The sequence below is a fragment of the Mastigoproctus giganteus genome, chromosome 7, assembly GCF_048544385.1.
Source record: "Mastigoproctus giganteus isolate SK-2022 chromosome 7, ASM4854438v1, whole genome shotgun sequence".
Lineage (NCBI taxonomy): Eukaryota > Metazoa > Arthropoda > Arachnida > Uropygi > Thelyphonidae > Mastigoproctus > Mastigoproctus giganteus.
This window is the reverse complement of record NC_143581.1, coordinates 127676713-127698266: the sequence shown is the minus strand read 5'-3', so window position 1 is coordinate 127698266 and position 21554 is coordinate 127676713. Positions and strand designations below refer to the sequence as shown.

The 21554-nt window shown below is 37.6% G+C and overlaps 1 protein-coding gene across 1 annotated transcript in view; it reads right to left on the bottom strand.

The window, feature by feature from the left end:
* Positions 1 to 1786: 1786 nt before the first annotated feature.
* Positions 1787 to 21554, bottom strand: part of LOC150083188 (winged helix repair factor 1-like) — a 141401-nt gene continuing 121633 nt past the window's right edge. Inside the window, exon 7 of the mRNA XM_090377092.1 lies at positions 1787 to 1995. Within this exon, the coding sequence (XP_090233218.1) occupies positions 1953 to 1995 (43 nt within the window). The 3' untranslated portion in view covers positions 1787 to 1952. The remainder of the gene's footprint in view (positions 1996 to 21554) is intronic.

The following is a 21554-nucleotide window of genomic DNA, read 5'->3' as shown; positions in this document are numbered from 1 at the left end:
TGCCGAAAATGGAATCAGTGCAATGGTAGAACTTGATAAGTATGTGGGAAGGGAAGGTTTTAATGGTATGGCTACTGAAGAGGTTCAAGAATTACTGGTAGAAAAAGAGGTTGGGTGGAAGTGGAATCGGAGGTAAACCAAATCAATTCAGAGGATGATAGCGCATTTTGAAGTTCCAAATTTTACACAAAGAAGCATACAGGAAGGCATAAACTTAGACGGGCAATTAGAATCTTATTTTTTGAATGCAGTTCCTTCAACTGAAAGGAACACAAAGTTCAAAAGGGAGTTTAAAAAAATGCTTAGCTTCATACCATACAATTTACAAAGATCTATCAAGCAAAAGCACACAATCCCAATAGTTATATAGAAAAATGACATATTTTTGTTAGCTTTTGGAATCTAATCCCCCTTTTTGTATTGATTCTTAGTCCCATATAACACAGTTTCACACTACACAAGATTTTATTGTAACCTAACTACAGTGTTATACGGGGTCACCTGTAATGAATTTTTATTTTGCTATTAAAAACACATGAATAGAAATTTAAAGAACTGCAATTTAAACACTGCACGACTAGCAGTGGCTTGCAACTGCTAGTCGTGCAGTGCATGAATTGCATGCCACTAATGAATAATAACAATACCAATTTGTGGTTGCCCACCTAGGGGACCAAGAACAGGAGCTTAGAAATTAATGTGGATAAAAGCTATCACAGAACTGTCATGGATATGGACCAGACTAGATTGAAGTGCTTATTCATTAATATTTTAATCAACTTCGGAGATCTTGCTAATCCTAAAACCTCTCAATAATGAAAGGGAAGATGTTTCCAATTATGTCTGCAGCACCGTGAATTAAAAAAAAAAAAAAAAAAAGAAGAGATGAAGAACAGTTTGTTCACTATTTCTTTGGGTTATGCTGGATGACAATATCACTGACAGCACAACAAAACTACTCTATCACAAAGGACATAAACCAGCAACTCAAAAATTATTTTCAGCAAAAAATTCATGTCCATGCACTTATTTTCCCAAATATAAGAAAAATAAACATTTAAAAACACATAATAGTACTATGTTCAAAAAAGAAAAAAAGTGTATTATTAAAATTGTTAATGAAATTAACAATTTTAATAATAATCTGCAGCACCGTGAATTAAAAAAAAAAAAAAAAAAAGAAGAGATGAAGAACAGTTTGTTCACTATTTCTTTGGGTTATGCTGGATGACAATATCACTGACAGCACAACAAAACTACTCTATCACAAAGGACATAAACCAGCAACTCAAAAATTATTTTCAGCAAAAAATTCATGTCCATGCACTTATTTTCCCAAATATAAGAAAAATATACATTTAAAAACACATAATAGTACTATGTTCAAAAAAGAAAAAAAGTGTATTATTAAAATTGTTAATGAAATAAAACAAAAGCCATTTCTCACAGAACTGCATTTTAATTCTTATCTTATTTTCCTTCACGGATTAGGCGATCTGCCTGTTCCAATCTCAAAGAGGTCTGCCCATCAAAACAAAAACCATTCTCACAGAACTGCATTTTAGTTACAATTATAAATCAGCAAAACATCACTTAATTATATATATATATATATCTCCACCACATTTTAAATTAATTTGTTTCATTTGTCTTGAGAGTTCACTTGTCTGCTTAGTTAAAGAATTCTTTCTGAACAATAAATAAATAACTTGCTTATGCACACAGTTCTTTCTATTTATTCATACACCCTAAGTTAATTAATAAATTAAATAACTAAGAATTATCATGACAGAAAAACATTAAGAGATGATCTAAATACAAACCAATGCAGAGTGAGCCAGAATGAAACAAAATTTCAGTTGCACTTTAAAATTCTTTTCTTTTTCCCCCTTAAAAACTCACTTATTCATAAGCAAAACTATCCAAAACTTCCTGGTTTGAGAGATATATTTTCAAATATCCATCCGCAGAAGTACTCCTGATGAAGTGTTAATGCTGCATCAAAGAAAATATACATATATAAAAAATAAATAAATACACGCTCACAATCTGAAGTGCAAGGGAAAAAATATATTTAGAGTTAAATTTTGTTTGATTTCAAACATCATCTAATGATAACACCAAGAAAGGTTTTATTAGGCAATTAGTAATACTGTAAACAATCAGATAAAAATAAAATACCTGGGAAATATTAGTGCTGATAAACTGATAAGAACATCCAGAGTCCATTACATAAACACTGGATGTTATTTTTCCTTGTTCAGAATTTCCAGAGAATTGAAGAGAAATAATATGAGGAGGAGGGAATCACCATTTGTGGTCATAAATTATTCTTTCAATATGTTCAAGAACTGGACAAATTATCTTCAGCTGCATTATATAAAAAGAATGCCATGTCCCTACTGGGCAATAAATATATTAAGAGTCACATAGGAAGGGCCAACGTTTCTTTGATTTTATTATTATGAAATCTTATTTTGACTCAGAAATTCTAATGGGGGGGGGGAATGTGTACTCAAAAGTGTTAGTAGCCAAAAGGCCTACTCAGTTTTGCTCAGATTCTAGGTAAAAACTGTTTATTGAAAATTTGCTTTTGCAACAAACAGGAAGTTGTTTGTAGGCAATATATTTTTTAAGGGCACAAAAAGTGATATTGTTGTACACGTTGGAACTAATGATATTAAGAGTAAGAGATCTGCAAATTTACTCAACAATTACAGGTCAACATTGAAAAAAAAAGTCGCGAGTTAGGTCTGAATGTGAAAGTGTCTGCAATTCTGTCCAGACACGACAGGAGGGAGTATATGATGAGAGCCTTGTCAATCAATTCTGCCCTGGAGAGACTGTGCAAGGCTCAAGGGGTAGAATTTTTTTCAGCCTGGTCTGTGCTTTGACAGGAGAGACTGCTTCTACAGGGATGGGATACACTTAAATAAAAAGGGTGCAAGAATATTTGCTGATGATATTGAGGCAGTGTTAGGTGGGTCGGAAAAATGCTAGCGTGGGGAGGGGGAAATACACAGCCTAAAAGGTTAAGAGTGGCCGCACACAGAAGCAAAAGTGATTCTTGCACTGTTTCTATTAGAATGAGCAGCAGCAAGGAAAGCAAGGCAATGGAGATTTGCAGGACTGTTGGGAGTCATAGTGGAACAAATAAATACATGGGTTGCGTTAAGGTAACTAAGAGTAGAAACAAGTGTATGTATACTTGCACGTACACCAATGCTAGGAGTATAGTTAATAAATTTGATGAGCTTGAAGTGCTAGTCAAGATATCAAAGGCAGATATTGTTGGGATATCAGAGATGTGGTGTCACACAGACATGAGTAATGCAGAATTGGAATTTGGGAAGTACAATGTGCACAGAAAGGATAGACAGGACAGGAAGGGAGGAGGGGTTATGCTGTTAGTTAAGAAACACAAAATCTAAGGAAGTGCATCCAGTTGACGTTGGTGGACAATGCAATGTTGAGTCTGTTTGGTGTGACGTAAGCACTAGGAAAGAAAAAATGAGTAGGTGTGTGTTATAGGCCTAATGAATCTGATGAGTATAATGAACAATTGTACAGAGAAATAGAGTGGGCCAGTAAATCAGAGTTTATAATGGGGGATTTTAATTTCCCAGAGATTGGCTGGAATTTGTTGGTTGGTCACTCACACACTAGCAAGTGGATGATTGTTCTCTAGAGTAGCATGTTTGGAAGGCAACTAAAGGGAGTAATACTCTTGATCTGATTATCAGTAGTGATTCTTCATGCATTAAGAATCTGCAGATAAAGGAACCACTAGGTTGCAGTGATCACAGTGTGCTGAAGTTGGATTTACACAAAGAGGTAACTACCACCAAGGGTAAAGGGAAGGGTGTTTGCTTTCGTAAAGGTGACTACGGTGGTCTGAGACAGTATTTAAATTCTATACGGTGGGACCAACCAATGATATTACCAACAGCAAATTCAAAATGGGAAGCATTCAAAGAATTAATCTTGGAAGCTACTAGGCTTTTCACACCAACTAAGAAATATCGTTCAGGGTTTAGGCCTAAAAGGATATCAGATGAACTAATAAGACATGTGGCAGAGAAGAAAAATGCATGGGATACATATAAATTAACAGGTGACACAGAATCCTATGATAGATATAAGCTAATCTGTAACTAAGTCACAAAGAAGGTTAGGCAGGCAAAGGCAGATTACAAGAAATCTTTGGCAAAGGATGCAAAGAGTTCTTTACTTATGTACACTCTAGAAGGAAGGAGATGAATCAGATTGGTCCACTTGATATCTGTGGTTCAACTGTTGATGATCCTGCTCAGGTAGCTAACAAACTAAATGAATATTTTGCATCTACATTAACACATAATCAGAGAGGGGAATGCCGGAGGTGTATTCAACTCTAGCAGTAAGCTAGATGATCTTGTAATAACTGAGAGTAAAGTGGAGGATAAATTGTTCAAACTAAACATAAGAAAGGCACCTGGTGTGGATTTAATTTTTTCAGGCTTCTTTTACCACTTTGTTTTGGTAGGAGGCATTAGGAAGTACACTGATGTGAGAGTGGCAACTCAAGATGCTTTTAGGTGGGTTTTTGAGAAATCAATAAATAGCATGCAATGGTAGTGAATGACTTGTTTGGTGGAACAGTCATTTCAATTTGTGTCCCGACAGATCACCTTCCAGCATCTTTCTCTGCATATGAAGTCTTACTGCTATTTATTGGCTAAACTGCTTTTCTTGTCCCCTGATAAGATATATTCTGCTCTTCCATCTTTGTTTTTCTTTTTCTTTTATTTTTTTTCTTCCCTCCAATGTCAGCATGCTCATGAGTACAGGGTATGTGTGTGTTCTCCTTGGCAGTTGATGCATATAGGTTAGGAGACTCAACTTTCCATGATTTCATAGTCTTTTGCACACAACAGGCCTTTTTCAAGGGTCCATATTTTTGGAATTTAAAGCAGCTTAGGGGAATTTATATGAATGGCCTTACCAACAGTTAGATTCCCACCCCTATGTATAGATATTCATTTTACAGATGTCACTCCTTGGTGCCTCCATAGCCAGGTGGGCAGGAGCAGCAATGCGTAGCACACGCTTCTTGATTAGACCGGGGTTAGAACCCATGATCACCAAATACGGAGGATGCTGAAAGGTCAGGGAATGACCACCGCATATCCCGGAGCAATATGGCCTTAGTTGCTAATGCTCCTAAAAACCAAACAACATGTCACTCCTTGTGCAAGTGCCCACAATAAGAGTATTTTTTAACAATAAGCTGTTAATATGTTGTGATAATATAATCTATGGATAAGTATGTAGCCTAACTCCTTTCCTAGCTACAACTGGTAAAACCCAATTAAAAATTCATAGCCATACTAATAATGATTTAGACAGATATAAACAATGTACTATTCAATGTGACTGCTTGCACAGTGAAACACTAATTACTTGACAGCATATTTTATCTATATTTGTATATAAAAATTTTTATTACAATTTTCTCCTTTAGAGAGTTTACATGTAATTTTGAACCAAGGTATATACACAGCATTTCAGTTTTTAGCTAATATTGTTTATTCCTGCCTTCTAGCTTAACTAAACATGTACATTTATAATTTTAAAGAGAAGGAAAAAAGTGTGAAATTTTAATTAAAATATAAATGACACCAAATATTTAAATGTTTAAAATATAAGAACGACAATGTAACCTCTGAAGTATTTGATTACTATTGTCCTCCGCTCTCCTTGCTGAATTCTTCAATCACCTATGGCAATGATTCTCAACTCAAAGTTGTTTACAATAATGTTGATTCAGACTAGTAAACTAACTGTAATAATAATAATATTTAAAGTTTTGCAAGTTAAAATTTTCTGTTGAACAGCAGCTGTGAAACACTGATCAATGGCAGATAAAAGGCATGATTTTTTAAAGTAAGCACTGATAAAAATTAGGCAAGACAATGGATAGTGTTACTTATTTCATTTGTATCTTGGTATGACCATTGGTTCATTAGTAATTTTTATAAATAAAATATGGACAATGTTGATACAATAACACTTCTTTTGTAAATTAAGAACAGTTACTTCCTCAATATGAAATAACTGTTTTTTAATTTTTGGCTTAAAGTTCAACTCATATTTAAAACAGTTTTAATTGGCAAATAGGAATACAAACATTTTAAAACCCAAGACTGGATATTTAATCTATCAAAATCAATGTATGACCAACCATTTTTTTATTATTATTATTTTTTATTATTTTAGTTTTTATTTTTAATGTTGACTCAAAATAAATGTATTGGAGTGTATAGTACTGTGAACAGGTTGGAAGCTGAGAAGGGAAAAGATACTTGTTAACAAGTTAAATTTTTGTAGATTGAAAATTTTTAGTAAATACTGTACATACAAAGGAATGCTGTTTCAACAAACAGGAACAGAAGGTATAAATGAGGAACAGAAAAATTTTGGTAAATCTGAAGTTGAATGATGAATGAATTTGAATAGTTGAGGCATTTGAACTCATTTGGAAGAAAAGGTGGAATTATACATGCTATTTAAGAAGAGGACCCATTGCAAATATCTACAGAAAAAGGCATGAAGCAAAAATTTAACATCTCTCTGAGAGAGGGAGTAGCGTGAGTCTGTCAGTGAGGAATCAGTAATTAACTTTAATGCCTTCTTTTCAATAGATCATTGGGATTTGATTTTAGGAGAGGGTTTTGGGGACCCCATCCCAGATGTAGTCATAGCAGAGATTATACCATTTTATAAGGCAATGGTTAGGATACATCTAGAATACTGCAGGTCCAGAAGCTTCATTTTAAGGATGATATGTTGAAATGGATGCAAAAAAGAACAACATTAGGTAAATAGGTCAAGGTCACAAAAGGGCACACTGACAACAAAAGACTTCAGTTCTGCAAATTACAGCATTTGAAAACTAGGCACTTGTGAGAATACCTGATTGAAGCGTTTAAGGCTTTAAATGGATTGAATAGACTAATCTAAAGTAGACTGACGGCATACTTACTCTTTCTTGGACAATACATATAAAGGTTGTTTGTTTGTTATTTGGTTTTTAGGAGCATTAGCAACTAAGGCCATATTGCTACGGGGATATGCGGTGGTCATTCCCTAACCTTTCCGCATCCTCCGTATTTGGTGGTGACGGGCTCGAACCCCGGTTTAATCAAGAAGCGTGTGCTACACACTGCTGCTCCTTCCCACCTGGCTACGGAGGCGCCTCACACACACATATAAAAGGACATATATTTAAACTGAAAAAGGATGGTTGTAGAACAGATATGCAAAAATTTGCTTTTGGCCTGAGAGTGACTGATTGCTGGAATTAACTCCATCTGGTGTTGTGGAAGTGGGCAGTTCGAATAAATTTAGTATTAATATCGGCAAGTAATGATGCAAGAAAGCAAGTTTATAAAATATCTGCAATAAGGCCTCTAAGGTTAGGATTATTCATACCACAAATTTAAACATATACACCATCCATTTATAACTGATTTAATAGTAAAATAAAATAAAATAAAATGATACAAAAGACTGTAAAATAATATTTACAAAAATATGATTATTTACAAAAAACTAATTTACAACAATAAGTAAATAAGTTAAAATGCATTAAAATATAAATTTAAAATCGATAAAAACACTATTGAAGCTTTCGGAGGTGTCTGCCTCCTTCCTCAGCAATAATGAAATTTAAGCGACACATCCTTAAGTACCAGGTTCACGGCACACATGGATGACCAGGCGCATACTCGGTATTCCTTTCACTTGTACCAGAACCAGAAGTAGTCTGGGGACATGGAAAACTAAAACATTTATCTCTGGCAAAAACCACCGCCTCAAAACGGGGGTGAAGCCTAACTCCTGTCTCTGTTCATGCTATTGTTGCCAGAGGATCCAATCCACAAACTTCCCAGCCACTTGCGGTCCCAGAATCTATGCGCCCGGTCAAGGATCAGAGATCTGGTGTTGTTTTTCCCAATAGTGCTAGGCAATGGCGGATTTATTGAGCTCTGCGGTCCATATCGCTCTTGAATGTTCCCCCAGACGGTCCTTGAGACGCCGTCCTGTCTCCCCCACATAATATTCCTCACAATCCGGGCATGTGATCTCATATACGACCCCACTACTAGAATCCCTAGTAATGGGGTCTTTGACCTGTGACACTACTGTGTGCAACCTCCGGCCCGGGAGCTGCACACAGCGTGTCTGAAAATCGCAAAGCATCCTAGCAATGCGATCCGACAGGCCCGGATAGTAGGGAACATACACTGTGGTAAGCGGTACAGGTGGAACTACCCGATTGGGCTCTTCCTCTCTATTGTATTTATCAATGACCCTCTGGGGGTAACTGCACCTCATAAGATCCGTCATTATTTGCCTAATTTCCTTCTCTCCCTCCTCAGAGGTGCTGCAATGTGTCCTCACCCTACCCAAAAGTGCTCTGGCCGCACTATTTTTATGTTGGGCAGTCTGTGCCGTCCTATAATGTGTATACTGGCCCCTACACATTGGTTTCCTATAAACCTTAGTTCTAAGTCTGGGGCCTTCCCTATATACCATAATGTCCAGAAATGGGAGGGTACCATCTATTTCTACCTCCGAGGTGAATTTTATAAAGGGGGAAAAACCATTGAGAAACGAGACCACATCTTCCTCTCTCCCCTTCTTTACAATAGTAAACGTGTCATCAACATATCGTTTCCACTTACGCATAGGGAACTCCAATCTCGCAAAAACCCTAATCTCTAGTTCCTCCATAGCCAGATTTGCAACAATGGCGATGATTGGAGAACCCATGGCTGTGCCGTGAACCTGTTTATACATCACTCCTTGGAAAACCAAGGTTGTACTGAAAAGACATAATTCAACAGCACAACATATATCTTCTATGTTTAGGTGGGATCTAGCACTTAAGGTATCCTTCTGTAAAGCCAACTTCACACATTCTACCCCATGTGCTATGGGGATACACGTGAATAATGATATGACATCTAACGACATCATCATCTCATCCTCTCCGATATCTTGACTCCTTACAAAGTTCACAAATTCCACACTATCTCCAATAACCAATGTGGACCGACCCACAACCGGAGAAATCAGCTGCGCCAGATATTTAGATTGAGCATACGTAGGAATGAAGGAAACTATGGGCCGTAATGGAACATTCTCCTTGTGCGTCTTAGGTAACCCATAAAATCAGGGCAGCCGACACCCTGTTGCATGCATGGACCAATACTTGTCCTTTGGAATCTTTTCCATTTTTAGCCAGGAAAGTAGCATCTTATTTACACGCTGTTCTAAGCGAGCCAAGGGGTTTCTATGGATAATCTTATAAGTACCACTATCATCTAATAAGTCTAACACTTTCTTGTGGTAATCTTCCTTGCTTAATACCACCGTTGATCTGCCTTTGTCTGCTGGTAGGATTATAATATCTTCGTCCCGTTTAAGTTCTTCTAGTGCTTTTTTCTGTTTCGAGGTAAGATTTGGAGCAACCGTTTTTGCCTGGCCCAGAATGGCAACAGCTTTAACACGAATTTGATTGGCAATGTGTTCAGGTAATTTGTTAATTGCCCTCTCAATGCTCATAGATGCTTAATGATGAATAACCAACGGTCCGCGTTGGTTATTGGAGATAGTGTGGAATTTGTGAACTTTGTAAGGAGTCAAGATATCGGAGAGGATGAGATGATGATGTCGGTGATTGGAGGTTTGGGGAGCAGCAATGCAAACTTAGGTCCAAGAGCCAATAGTCTCTCTTGTTCTTGGGTTAAAGGTTTGCCACTTAAGTTCTGAATAAAGTTAGAATGGTTACTACCCCTAAATACAGTGGACTGCTCCTCTAATAACGTGTTGAACTTCCTAATATGTCTCTGTTTATATGAATAGGTAATCATATTTGTCCTCTCCAAAACTAACCTCTCCACACCCATCAGGTGTAGGGGGGAGAATCTACTACTAATATCACCTAATGCTACATCAATCAATCTCCTACTATGTCTCAAGTCATCATGAAGTTTCTGGATCCATGTATTCACCTATTCAAAACCTTCTTTTGGTACCATGTGATAATCCTGGACAAACGGGCATCTACATTCACACGTGATGAATTATTAAGGTTTGAATATGGCAGAAGGTTATCAAATTGTAGCAAGACACTTAATGATTTTGTAATAACTGAGAGCAAAGTGGAAGAGAAATTGTCGAAGTTAAATGTAAGAAAAGCACCTGGGGTGGATGGGATCTATCCAGTTATATATATATTTTTTTTTTTTTTTTTGATAGTTGTTGGCGCATAGGCTTCTGTGGCCATAATGCACCTCCCAAGGTTTTTGCAGTACTTTGATCCAGCCCGAGGCAGGAATCGAACCCGTGACCTTTGGGTTGCCGGGCAGGCACTTTACCCACCCGGCCAGCCCGGTTTTTTTTTTTTTTTTTTTTGATTTGGTAGTTGTTGGCGCATCGGCTTCTATGGCCATATTGCACCTCCCAAGGTTTTTGCAGTACTTTGATCCAAGCCCGAGGCGGGAATCGAACCCGCGACCTTGGGTTGCCGGGCAGGTACTTTACCCACTCGGCTAGCCCGGTCGGCAACCAGCCCGGTCAGCCCAGTTATATTAAAGGAGGCTGCAAAGCAACTAAGCAAACCCTTAGCCATAATTATGAGAGCATCTTTGGACTCAGGGGAGGTTCCCACGGACTGGAGATGTGCAAATTATCCCAAATTCACAAAGGGGGATTGAAGGGTGACACGAGTAATTACAGGCCAGTTAGTTTAACTTCTGTTCTGGGTAAAATAATGGAGTCGCTGGTTAAAGATGCATTGCAGGATCATCTAGACAAGACTGCAGCAATAATTCAGACACAGCATAGGTTTGTTAAGGGAAAGTCTTGTCTGACAAATTTGATAGGATATTATGATGTGGTTACAAAGGAACTGAATGCAAAAAATAATTTTGATATCATATATTTGGATTTCACAAAAGCTTTTGACACTGTTGCGCATGGAAGACTATTGTACAAATTGGAGCAGAATGGTATTAAGGGTAAGTTGCTACAATGGATAAAAGGATGGTTAAGTGTGAGAAGACAGAGGGTGGTAATCAATGGGTGCTGCTCTTCTTGGACTAATGTTATTAGTGGAGTCTCACAGGGTTCGGTGTTAGGTCCACTGTTGTTTTGTATATTTATCAATGATATTGATGAAGGTATATCACGCTTAATGTCAAAGTTTGCAGATGATACAAAGGTTGGCAGGGTTGTTAACGACAGTACTGGCAGTGTGCTACTGCAACAGAATCTAGATAATTTGGGCAGATGGGCTAAGAAGTGGCAACTGAAGTTTAACCTTGAGACATGCAAATTACTGCATATGGGTAGAAGTAACCCCAGAGAAACGTAACAACTGTGTGGTACTACACTTAAGGTGGTAGAAAATGAAAAAGACTTGGGAGTAATTGTGCAGGCAGATATGAAGTTTTCTGAGCAATGCAGACAGGCTGCCAGGCAGATCATGGGATTTTGTCAATGATATATAGGAATTTTGCTAGCAGGGAAAAGGAGGTGATTATCCCTCTGTATAAGGCAATGGTCAGGCCACGCCTTGAGTACTGCGTACAGGTGTGGAGGCCTCATTTTAGGAAGGATGTAGATTTACTTGAGCGTGTACAGAGAAGGGCAACAAGATTGGTGAGGGGAATGAAGGGATCCTCTTATCAAGAGAGGCTTAAGTTCTGCAAATTGCAGTGGCTGGAGACTAGGCACCTGCGCGGTGATCTGATTGAGGTATATAAGGCCTTGAATGGGTTCAGCACGCTGAATTCTGATGGGATCCTTCCACTTGTTCAGATTACGAAACTAAGGGGGCATAAATTCAAATTACAAAAGGACAGATGTAGAATAGATGTGTGGAAATTTGCCTTTAGCCAGGGGGTGGTTAATTGCTGGAACAAACTTCCATCTGTTGTTGTGGAAGTTGATAGGTTGAATAAATTTAAGGAGGAACTGGATAGGCATTTGGAGGGAATGGTGTGATTTTTTTTTTTTTTTTGGCTGATGCTGCATAAGCTGATACATTTGTTTTCTTGCATCACATGCCACTACTACTACTACTACTATCTTTGAATGGTGCCTTGATCCTAAATCCATGTGGAATAAGATTATGATCCCTGCAACGGTAGGCAAACCTTAAGTGCTGTTGCTGTTTGGACTCACCTATGCTGTATCTTTGGAACCTTCGGATGTCCCCTTTTTGAGGCGGCGGTTTTTGCCAGAGATAAACGTTTTAGTTTTCCACGTCCCCAGACCACTTCCGGTTCTGGTACAAGTGAAAGGAATACCGAGTATGCGCCTGGTCATCCACGTGTGCCATGAACCTGGTACTTAAGGATGTGTCGCTTAAATTTCATTATTGCAGACACCTCCGAAAGCTTTAATAGTGTTTTTATCAATTTTAAATTTATATTTTAATGCATTTTAACTTATTTACTTATTTTATTTTTGTTGTAAATTAGTTTTTTGTAAATAATCATATTTTTGTAAATATTATTTTACAGTCTTTTGTATCATTTTATTTTATTTTACTATTAAATCAGTTATAAACGGTTGGTGTATATGTTTAAATTTGTGGTAAGTTTATAAAATATCAGCCAAAAAAAAAAAAAAAACTCCCAAATTGCTTGTCCATCCCCACCAATAATTTTAGTTCTTCCTTGAATTTATTCAAACTATCCCCTTCCTAAACAACGGATGGAAGTTTGTTCCAACAATCAACCACCTACTGGCAGAAGGAAAACTTCTGCATGTCTATCTTGCAATCATCCTTCCTCAATCTGAATTTAAACCTCCTCGTGTGTAGTCTAAACAAAAGGAAGAAAGCCATCAGCACTAGGCTTGCTCAATCCATTCAAAACCTTAAACACCTCAGTCAGATCACCTCGCAGGTGCCTTGCCTAGTCTCCAGATACTGCAATCTGCAGAACTGAAACCTTCTTTGATAAGACCACCCTTTTGTTCCCCTTACCAATCTCATTACTCTTCTCTGCACTAATTCTAGATTTAAATTCTTACTAAAATGAGGCCTCCAGACTTGTATACAGTATTTAAGATGTGGCCTAACCATTGCCTTGTACAATGGGCTAATCACCTTCTTATCTCTGCTAGCAAAATTCCTGCATATCACTGACAAAACCCCCATATGCAGTGACTTACATTTGTCAATGCTAAACTTTAACTGCCATTTCCCAATCCATCTGCCTAATTTTTCTAGCCCTAGATTACTGTCATTAAGCAGCACCTTCCCAACCTTTGTATATCTACAAACTTAGACATTAGGCCTGATATACCTTCATCAATATCATTAATATAGAAAACAACAACAAAAAAAAAAAAAAAAATACAGGAAACAACAATGGGACTACCACTGAACCCTGGAGCACTACACCATTAACACTGCTATACAGAAAATTCACAAAAAACAATTCAGTGAAAATACAATTTATTCGAAAAAACAGTTCACCAAACATCAATTCACTAAAAACACGGTTTGCTGATAAATAACTAACACAGTAATAATGTTTTTTTCTCTTTCACTCAATTTTAATTAAAATTTAATATTTAATTTTTAATAATTTAAATTATGAGAAATTCCTCTAAGGTAGGTTATCACAAAATTTCCTAGTTGAAATCCATTAACTAATGTTAATCTTTGAGCAAAATCTTTATATTGGCTTTTTTTAATGGGAGAATTGCATCCACTTATATACTGTTCAATAATTAAACTGTTTAAAGATTGTTCTCTTTTAAGAGCTTCTATGATTTCCACATAGTGTTATTGGTTTTTAGTAAATTTTCTTGTGCCCTTTCATAACAATTCCCATCTACTGAGGGAAACATGGTGGCTGTCAGCAATTCCTACAATCTGGAAGACCGATCCATGTGTCCACAAAATAATTACAAACTAATTGGGCATCTCGTGGCAATACATTGCTATCGCACAATATTTCCAAGGGTGTATACTGGAAGCACAAAAAGCTAAAGCCAGCAACATTTTAAGAAGTAATGCAAGATCAGCATCAGTATTGTACTTTTACTGTCAGGGACGGGACGTCCAAAGGGTGCACTGCACATGGGCACCAACACTCAAAGGGTGCCTGAAAACCTGAAACTTACATACACATATGAAGAAAATTTTAAAGGGGGCACCAAATTTCAACTGGCACCCAGGTGCCACATACCCTGGGAATGCTCCTGTTTGTTGTAATCCATTTTGCTGAATATGTTGGTATGTAGACTGCAAAAGTGAAACAAACATCCTTGATGTCTTACCGTTCACAATTCATTTTTACAGTATTGAGAAATCCTGTCCCAAAATCTGTCATTTTTTCTGGTGATGCAGGTGGAATTAATTTTCTTAAATCTTGTAACAGCTGAACATCTTTCAGTGATTACTCAATTATTATAATTTATTTGTCACTGAACAGATATTTGGTGAACTGATTTTTTGATAAATTGTATTTTCAGTGAATTGATATCTGGTGAATTTTCCTAGACCCATTAGCATTAGTCCAAGAACAGTTCATTAATAACCATTTTGTTTTTTGAAATTTGGAAAACTATTCTCCAGCAATTCTGCTCACCACTCCCTTGTACCCTTAATTTGTGTTCTGTTATTCTTGTTTCACCTGGTAATGCCTCCACACAGGACAGAGTCATCGAAAGCATTCATTCCTGTTGAGCACAGATGACTCTGCTATGTGTGAACAATGCAACACCTTTTTAACTGTGACATATTTTATCCGAGTGTCCATGTTATAGAAACGAATGTGTTTTATACTTTACTGCTTTTAGTCATCTGACTGAGCCTTAAACACTTCGTGAAACATTACCCAACAATGACCAAGTATCAGCCATTTTTAATTATTTAAAAGCTTAAATCTTTTTACTCTTATGTAAAATGTACCTTTTATATCTTTTTTGATATACTTTTATCACTATGCCTTTTTTTGACACAGCGAAATAATTTGTTAGGTCACTGAAGTCTTTTAAATTATCTTTTACATGACATGGTTTTGGCACATTAAGCCTTAGTTGCTAATGCACCAATAAAACCCAAACCAATCAATCACCTGTTAATGCAAAAATATCTTCCTCATTCATTCTGTTTATTCCTTCAAGGGTTGGTTTGAAACAGCTCTATCAGGTCACCCCCTGAATTGTCTAGCCTGCAAGTTGTTCAGTCAAATCTTCTAAGACATCCTCATAGAGACAAACACTAGAACTCCCAAAAAATCCAGTTAACTTCTTTGGATCCAATTTTGAAGTTCCATATCATTTTCTTAAGTAAGGCCTCTACTCTTGAAGGCAGTATTACAAACAATGTCTCGCTATTTTTACAGTATTCTTCTCTCTGATGAAGAAGTTCACTGATTATACATCCTGAACGCTCCTGAGTTTTGTAAAAAAAAAAAAAAAAAAGTGAAAATTTTCTATATAAAAAAGTTATTTTAAATATTCATTTGTTCTTATGTTGATCTGAATACCTAAAATTGGAGTGAAATTATTGTTAAAAATCAAACCAGAGTAAAAAAAAATAAAAAAAATTATTGGTATTTATTTTTTTTATGTAGCTACATCCGCTATATCTATATATATAGATGATATAGCTACACTGGATTCAATTTCAGCAATTTTTAAATCTAAATTCCAGGGAATTTTTTCAATTTCAGCTTGCTTAAGCCTCCAAATCAGACAATCAAGGCTTAAAATCACAGTTGTTAATATGATTTTAAGTTATTTCTGTGTTGTCATCTATTATAAACCATTACATGGTTTATAATAGATGACAACATAGAATGTAGTACTGGTTGGAAACAAAGTACTAATGGAATATTCCAAGATAACCTATACATTAATGGGCACATTAGTTGAAATAAATGACTTTCAAAATGTATGTATTCAGGAAAGGGTTAATACATACTATGGTATGTTTCCAGATTATCAATGTGCGTGTGTGGTGTTATTAATGTATTGTTTTTATGTATGGTGTATGGATGAGTAAATGTCAACATATATTTGTCAAAGTGTTATCAATAAAATATTTCTTGTAATGCTTGACTGGATGAATCAATATACTGATTATTTTTTATCTGTATAAAATTTAGCTGAAATCATTCCTGTGGGGATAAAATCCATTATTCCAAATAGGTGAGTATGACCTATTCCGGTTTTGGCTAAGATAACTTCTTTTCTATTTTTATGAAGGCTGGATGTCCATACTTGTGGTTCAGGTTTTAGTTCAAATAACTTGTTATTTGTAACTATGCATTTATGCATAACTATGCATTTTCCATAGAAGTGTCCGTTGTTCCATACATCTTCTCCGTACCTGTAATCAGAATACGGGACTAGATCACTGGAGGGATGCTTTGCAGCATCATATGCACATTCATTTCCTGGAATACCACTGTGACCTGGGATCCAAGAGAAGGCAACAGTTTGCTGATGCTCACGAAGATGTATCAGCTCACGTTTTATGAGTTTTAATAAAGGACTACAAGGTGTGGAACTGCTTTTCAAAGCTAAAAGAGCATTGTGTGAACCAGTATATATTATGCTTTTATTTATTGACAGGAGTGAGATCTTCTTCAGGGCAAGCTTGATGGCATGGGACTCTGCAGTATAACTGCTGCATTTGGCTGGAAGTGACACTGAGACAGTTGTATTTGGGAAGACAGCAGCTGAACCAACTTCAGTGTCAGACTTTGAACTATCAGTGTAGATCTTAGTAAACTGGGGATACATTTGTGTGTGTGAGCAAAATGTTGTTGTTGGATGTTAATATTTGCTATAGAACCTTTACTCTTGCTCAAAGTATTTATCACAATAAAGCATGAAGGTGGTAGTCCACAGGGAACCCGAATCTTTTGATTCTGAAGTCTGATACCAGTAGGCCAAATTGTTCTGGATTTATTTGCACAGTGAGTTTTCTACTAAGGATCATGCAGTAGTGGCCAAACAGATGAGTACTTCATCAACAACATCTGATGCAAAGTGGAGGTTCGTGAGCCTCAACATAAAGACTTTGAACTGGTGATGTTCTGTATGCACCTAGAGCTATCCTAAAAGAAGAATGTCGGATGGGATTTATCGCTGCCGCACGTATGAAGATCACTGACTAAGGCTGAATACAGAAATACAAGGTAGCCCTCATCATCAAGAACAACATCTTGCTTCTGGATAAAAGTGCTTATATTGCTTTTGCACAGTTCACCCAAGTGGTTCTCAATGTCCCAGGAGGATGCATAGAATCAACATCAGCGCAGACAGGAACACCAAGTAGCAACTTCAACCATGACCAATCACCATTGAACGTGGAATAAATTCTCACAAAGTAACTAGCAGAGTACTGTAGAAAACCATGGACTAGAAAATCCCCCAAGTTAATCCCAACAGGGGTGGGGTAGGATAACTACTAGCACTCCACGGAGTGCAGGATCAACACCAACTGACAAGCTGCCATGCTAACCCCTTTGTGAGATAGGAATACTGCAGGTGCTCACTGAGCATGGGTTCCCTGGAGAAATCTATCGCTGCTGGCACCCCACTGGGGTGCAGGATCATCATCTGAGCATAGCCAATAGGGGCAGGCATCACTAAGGGACGCCTGCTCCTGTGACTTTCTAACCCAATTCCCTTTTCCACCTACTATTATTTGGTGGACTCTCTACTCTGTGGTCCACCTGTACTTTATTCCCGCATTCTGATCCTCCTTCACTATATTCCCCGTGCTCTTTTCTAATAAAAGAGCACGGGGAATTTTTTCCACTTGGCCTCTGTTAGGATGCACAGGTGACTCTGGCAGAGGCTAGCCAGAGAATAATCCCTACTGACCTGGCAATCTCCCCGTGGGCTGTGGATGGTAATGTGAGGTCCCAACCCCACAATATCATCTTCTGGCACTTGGCCTCAAGGCCAAGTGCCAGAAGATGATATTGTGGGGTTGGGACCTCACATATTGATATTGTGGGGTGGTATATTTTTCTGGCACTTGGCCTCAAGGCCAAGTGCCAGAAAAATATACCACTACAAATACAATATACCACCACACTACAAAAAAATATTTCACCCTTCACCTGGTGGGTTGCCCGGTGCCAGCTAACATATCTTACCCCCAGAGCAGAATGGGCAGTTTGACCTTCCTACCGGATACGACACTTACATGGACCTGACAACGATTACCGATGGAGACATACTGCAGCTCTGCTGCTGACATGCCATTTAGTGATCTGAACCGGGCGCTCAAACCCTGTTCCCATCAAAACCCCATCCCCATCCCCAGGCTGGGGGGAGAGATGGGTCCCCCCTTTTTATATATGCTAACCCCCTTTGTAAGATTATATATATATATAATTTCTTTCAATTGGCTTAATTTTCTAAATTATTTTAGGAACGTTGCTTCAACACTACCCTCTTCTTTATCTCCCCCCTATATATATTTTTTCTGTTATTGTTATGTTATTTTATTTGGTTAAGTTCTTTTTCACGCTATTGGTTTGCCATGCTACTGGCAAATGTTGTTGTTGTTGTTATTTGGTTTTTAGGAGCATTAGCAACTGAGGCCATATTGCTCCTGGAATATGCGGTGGTCATTCCCTGACCTTTCCGCATCCTCCGTATTTGGTGGTGACGGGCTCGAACCCCGGTCCAATCAAGAAGCGTGTGCTACGCACTGCTGCTCCTTCCCACCTGGCTACGGAGGCGCCATACTACTGGCAAATATCTTATTTTAATTTAGCTTATTATAAGCATCATGTAGTGGATTGTGCTTTTCTGCTACCACTGATGTTAGCTTTCCTACTATTTTTTCTTATTTATTTTTTATATATATTTTATTAATTTCTATCTCTTTATTTAATTTTTGGATTAATTTGATCACACACACACACACACACACACACACACACACACACACACACATATAAATATATATACACAGGTGGCCCTCGATTTATGTTGAGGTTAGGTTCCTAGGAGGACGGGCGCAAATGGAACCCTTTATATAATGGAGTCAGTTAGAAATCACAGGGTTAGGTTCCGGGCACCAAAAATTCTACCTACCACTTTGCATCGATTGTTTTATTTTATTAGCATTCTTCATAGTTGTAGTAATAGTCAATGAAGGAATATTCATAGCCCTACACAACACATTAGGGCAGCTTTCATCAGATAATATCCTCCAAATATTGCACTAGGATTCGATTCAATTAAATTAAAAACTTTATAACATGATTGGAAAAAAACTGCACACTGCTATCACTATTATTATTATTTAATTTATTAATAGCACAATTAATAAAAAAAATGTTAGCATAATAAATTTCCAACATGTGTAAACAACAACTAACTGAATGCTTCACTGCATGGACCTTTAATACCCGCATCCATGAGTGGTTACTTTGAGGGCAGAAATCTTTCTCGTCTCTGATATAAATGCGCTAATTGCTGATTGGCTCAGATTGTCCTAAATCGTGTGAACAGTGCACAATACATGGCACAGTATGATGCGGACAAATTTTGTCTGACTATTTTAAACTTTCAATTTATAAAAAAACTGCAAAAAAATAAAAATAAATAAAAATAGTGTTGTGGTTAGTGATCAGCGCTATTGCGAATTGGACCAGTGCAAAACGAGGGTTATCTGTTTGTATATATATATATATATATATATATATAGTCATTGCCACTGAAATCCTCAGAAATTAGGTGACAGGGCCTGTCAGAGTACTTAAATAATCAATCTACAGGGTGCCTGACCTGCCTTCTCGTGGTAGAGTGTGGGAAATGATGGGTCCCAATAGGGGCCCAACAGCTAAATAAACATTAGTTGAGGAAAACAGCAGCTGAACCAACTTCAGTGTCAGACTTCGAACCATCAGTGTAGATCTTAGTAAACTGGGGATACATTTGTGTGTGTGATGCAAGAAAGCAAGCTTATACAGCATCAGCCAAAAAAAAAAAAAAAAAAGAAAAACCCTTCCCATTTCACCCATCCAGTCACACATTTAGAGTGATCCAAATGTTTGTCTAGTTCAGCCTTAAATTTATTTAAGCTAACAACTTCCACAACAGCAGATGGAAGTCTGTTCCAGCAATCAACTACTTGCTGGCTAAAGGCAAACTTCCACACATCTATTCTATAACTGTCTTTCCTCAATTTGAATCTATGCTCCATCAGGTTCTTAATCTGAGCAAGCGGAAGTATCTCATCAGCATTGAACCTGCTCAACCCATTCAAGGCCTTATATATCTCAATCAGATCACCTCACACACAGGTGCCTAGTCTCCAGATGCTGCAACTTACAGAACTTAAAGCCTCTCTCTCTTGGTAAGAGCACCCCCTTTATTCCTCTCACCAATCTAGTTGCCCTTCTCTGTACTCATTCTAGCAACTCTACATCCTTCCTAAAATGAGGTCCCCAGACCTGTATGCAGTATTCAAGGTGTGGCTTGACTGGTCTTCGGTTCCCCCCCCCTCTAACTCTAACTAAACTGATCACATATGTCCCTAACAATGCCAAAATTCAACAATAAATTCTCTGCTGGCAAACATAACACTGCACAACAAACCACTACTCACACAGTTTTTAAATATTTGGTATCCACAGAGTTCTGTGTCACACAAACAGAGTACACAATGCGGAGATGGGGGGAACCCCTGATTCCCTCAGACAACTAACACACTTTACACTTTACCGCCACACTACACAACACAAACCATGCATCACTCACACTTCTGGCAACTAGAGTCTGTAATCTTTACAAGAGCATTAACGGTGCAGTTGTGGCAAACCACTAGTGGGACCTTACCCTCTACACTATTAGCTACAGGGGTGCAAGAAAGCCTGGGGCTTATGCTGCACCAGCCAAAAAAAATTCCCCAAGTTACCCTGAGAGAGACAGAGAGAGAGAGAGAGAGAGAGACATGTTTGTTTGTTGTTGTTGTTCTGGAGGCTTAATGGCACATAAGCTGCTCAAGCTATAATGTGCCTATTTATTCACTTATTATATTAAAACATGAGTTTTCCATAAATCAGAAATAATTAAAAAGCCCAGTTTGCCTGAGAAAGTCAAAAAATTCAGAAATATTTGCCTTATCACCAATGAGATTTTCAAGAGTTACTGGTTTATGAAGATTAACCAGTGAGATCAAGGATGAAGTTCTGGCTTGTTTATAATAGGGCAGCCAATAAGAATATGTTTTACAGTCAAATTAGAACAATGTGTACATAGGAGTGGATCATCTCCTGTGAGTAAATGAAGGTGGGTCAGATGGGTATGTCCAATTCTTGCCCTTGAAAGGACTACTTCTTCTCATCTCGATGTACGGATACTGGAGTGCCAAATTTTCAGATCATGTTTAAACTGAAAGAGTTTATTATTAGTCTGAGAGTGCCAGAGTGCTGTCCAATGTGATAGGTAAGCAGCATGAACGGTTAGTGCATAATCTGATGCTGGAACAGGGATGCTGGTTA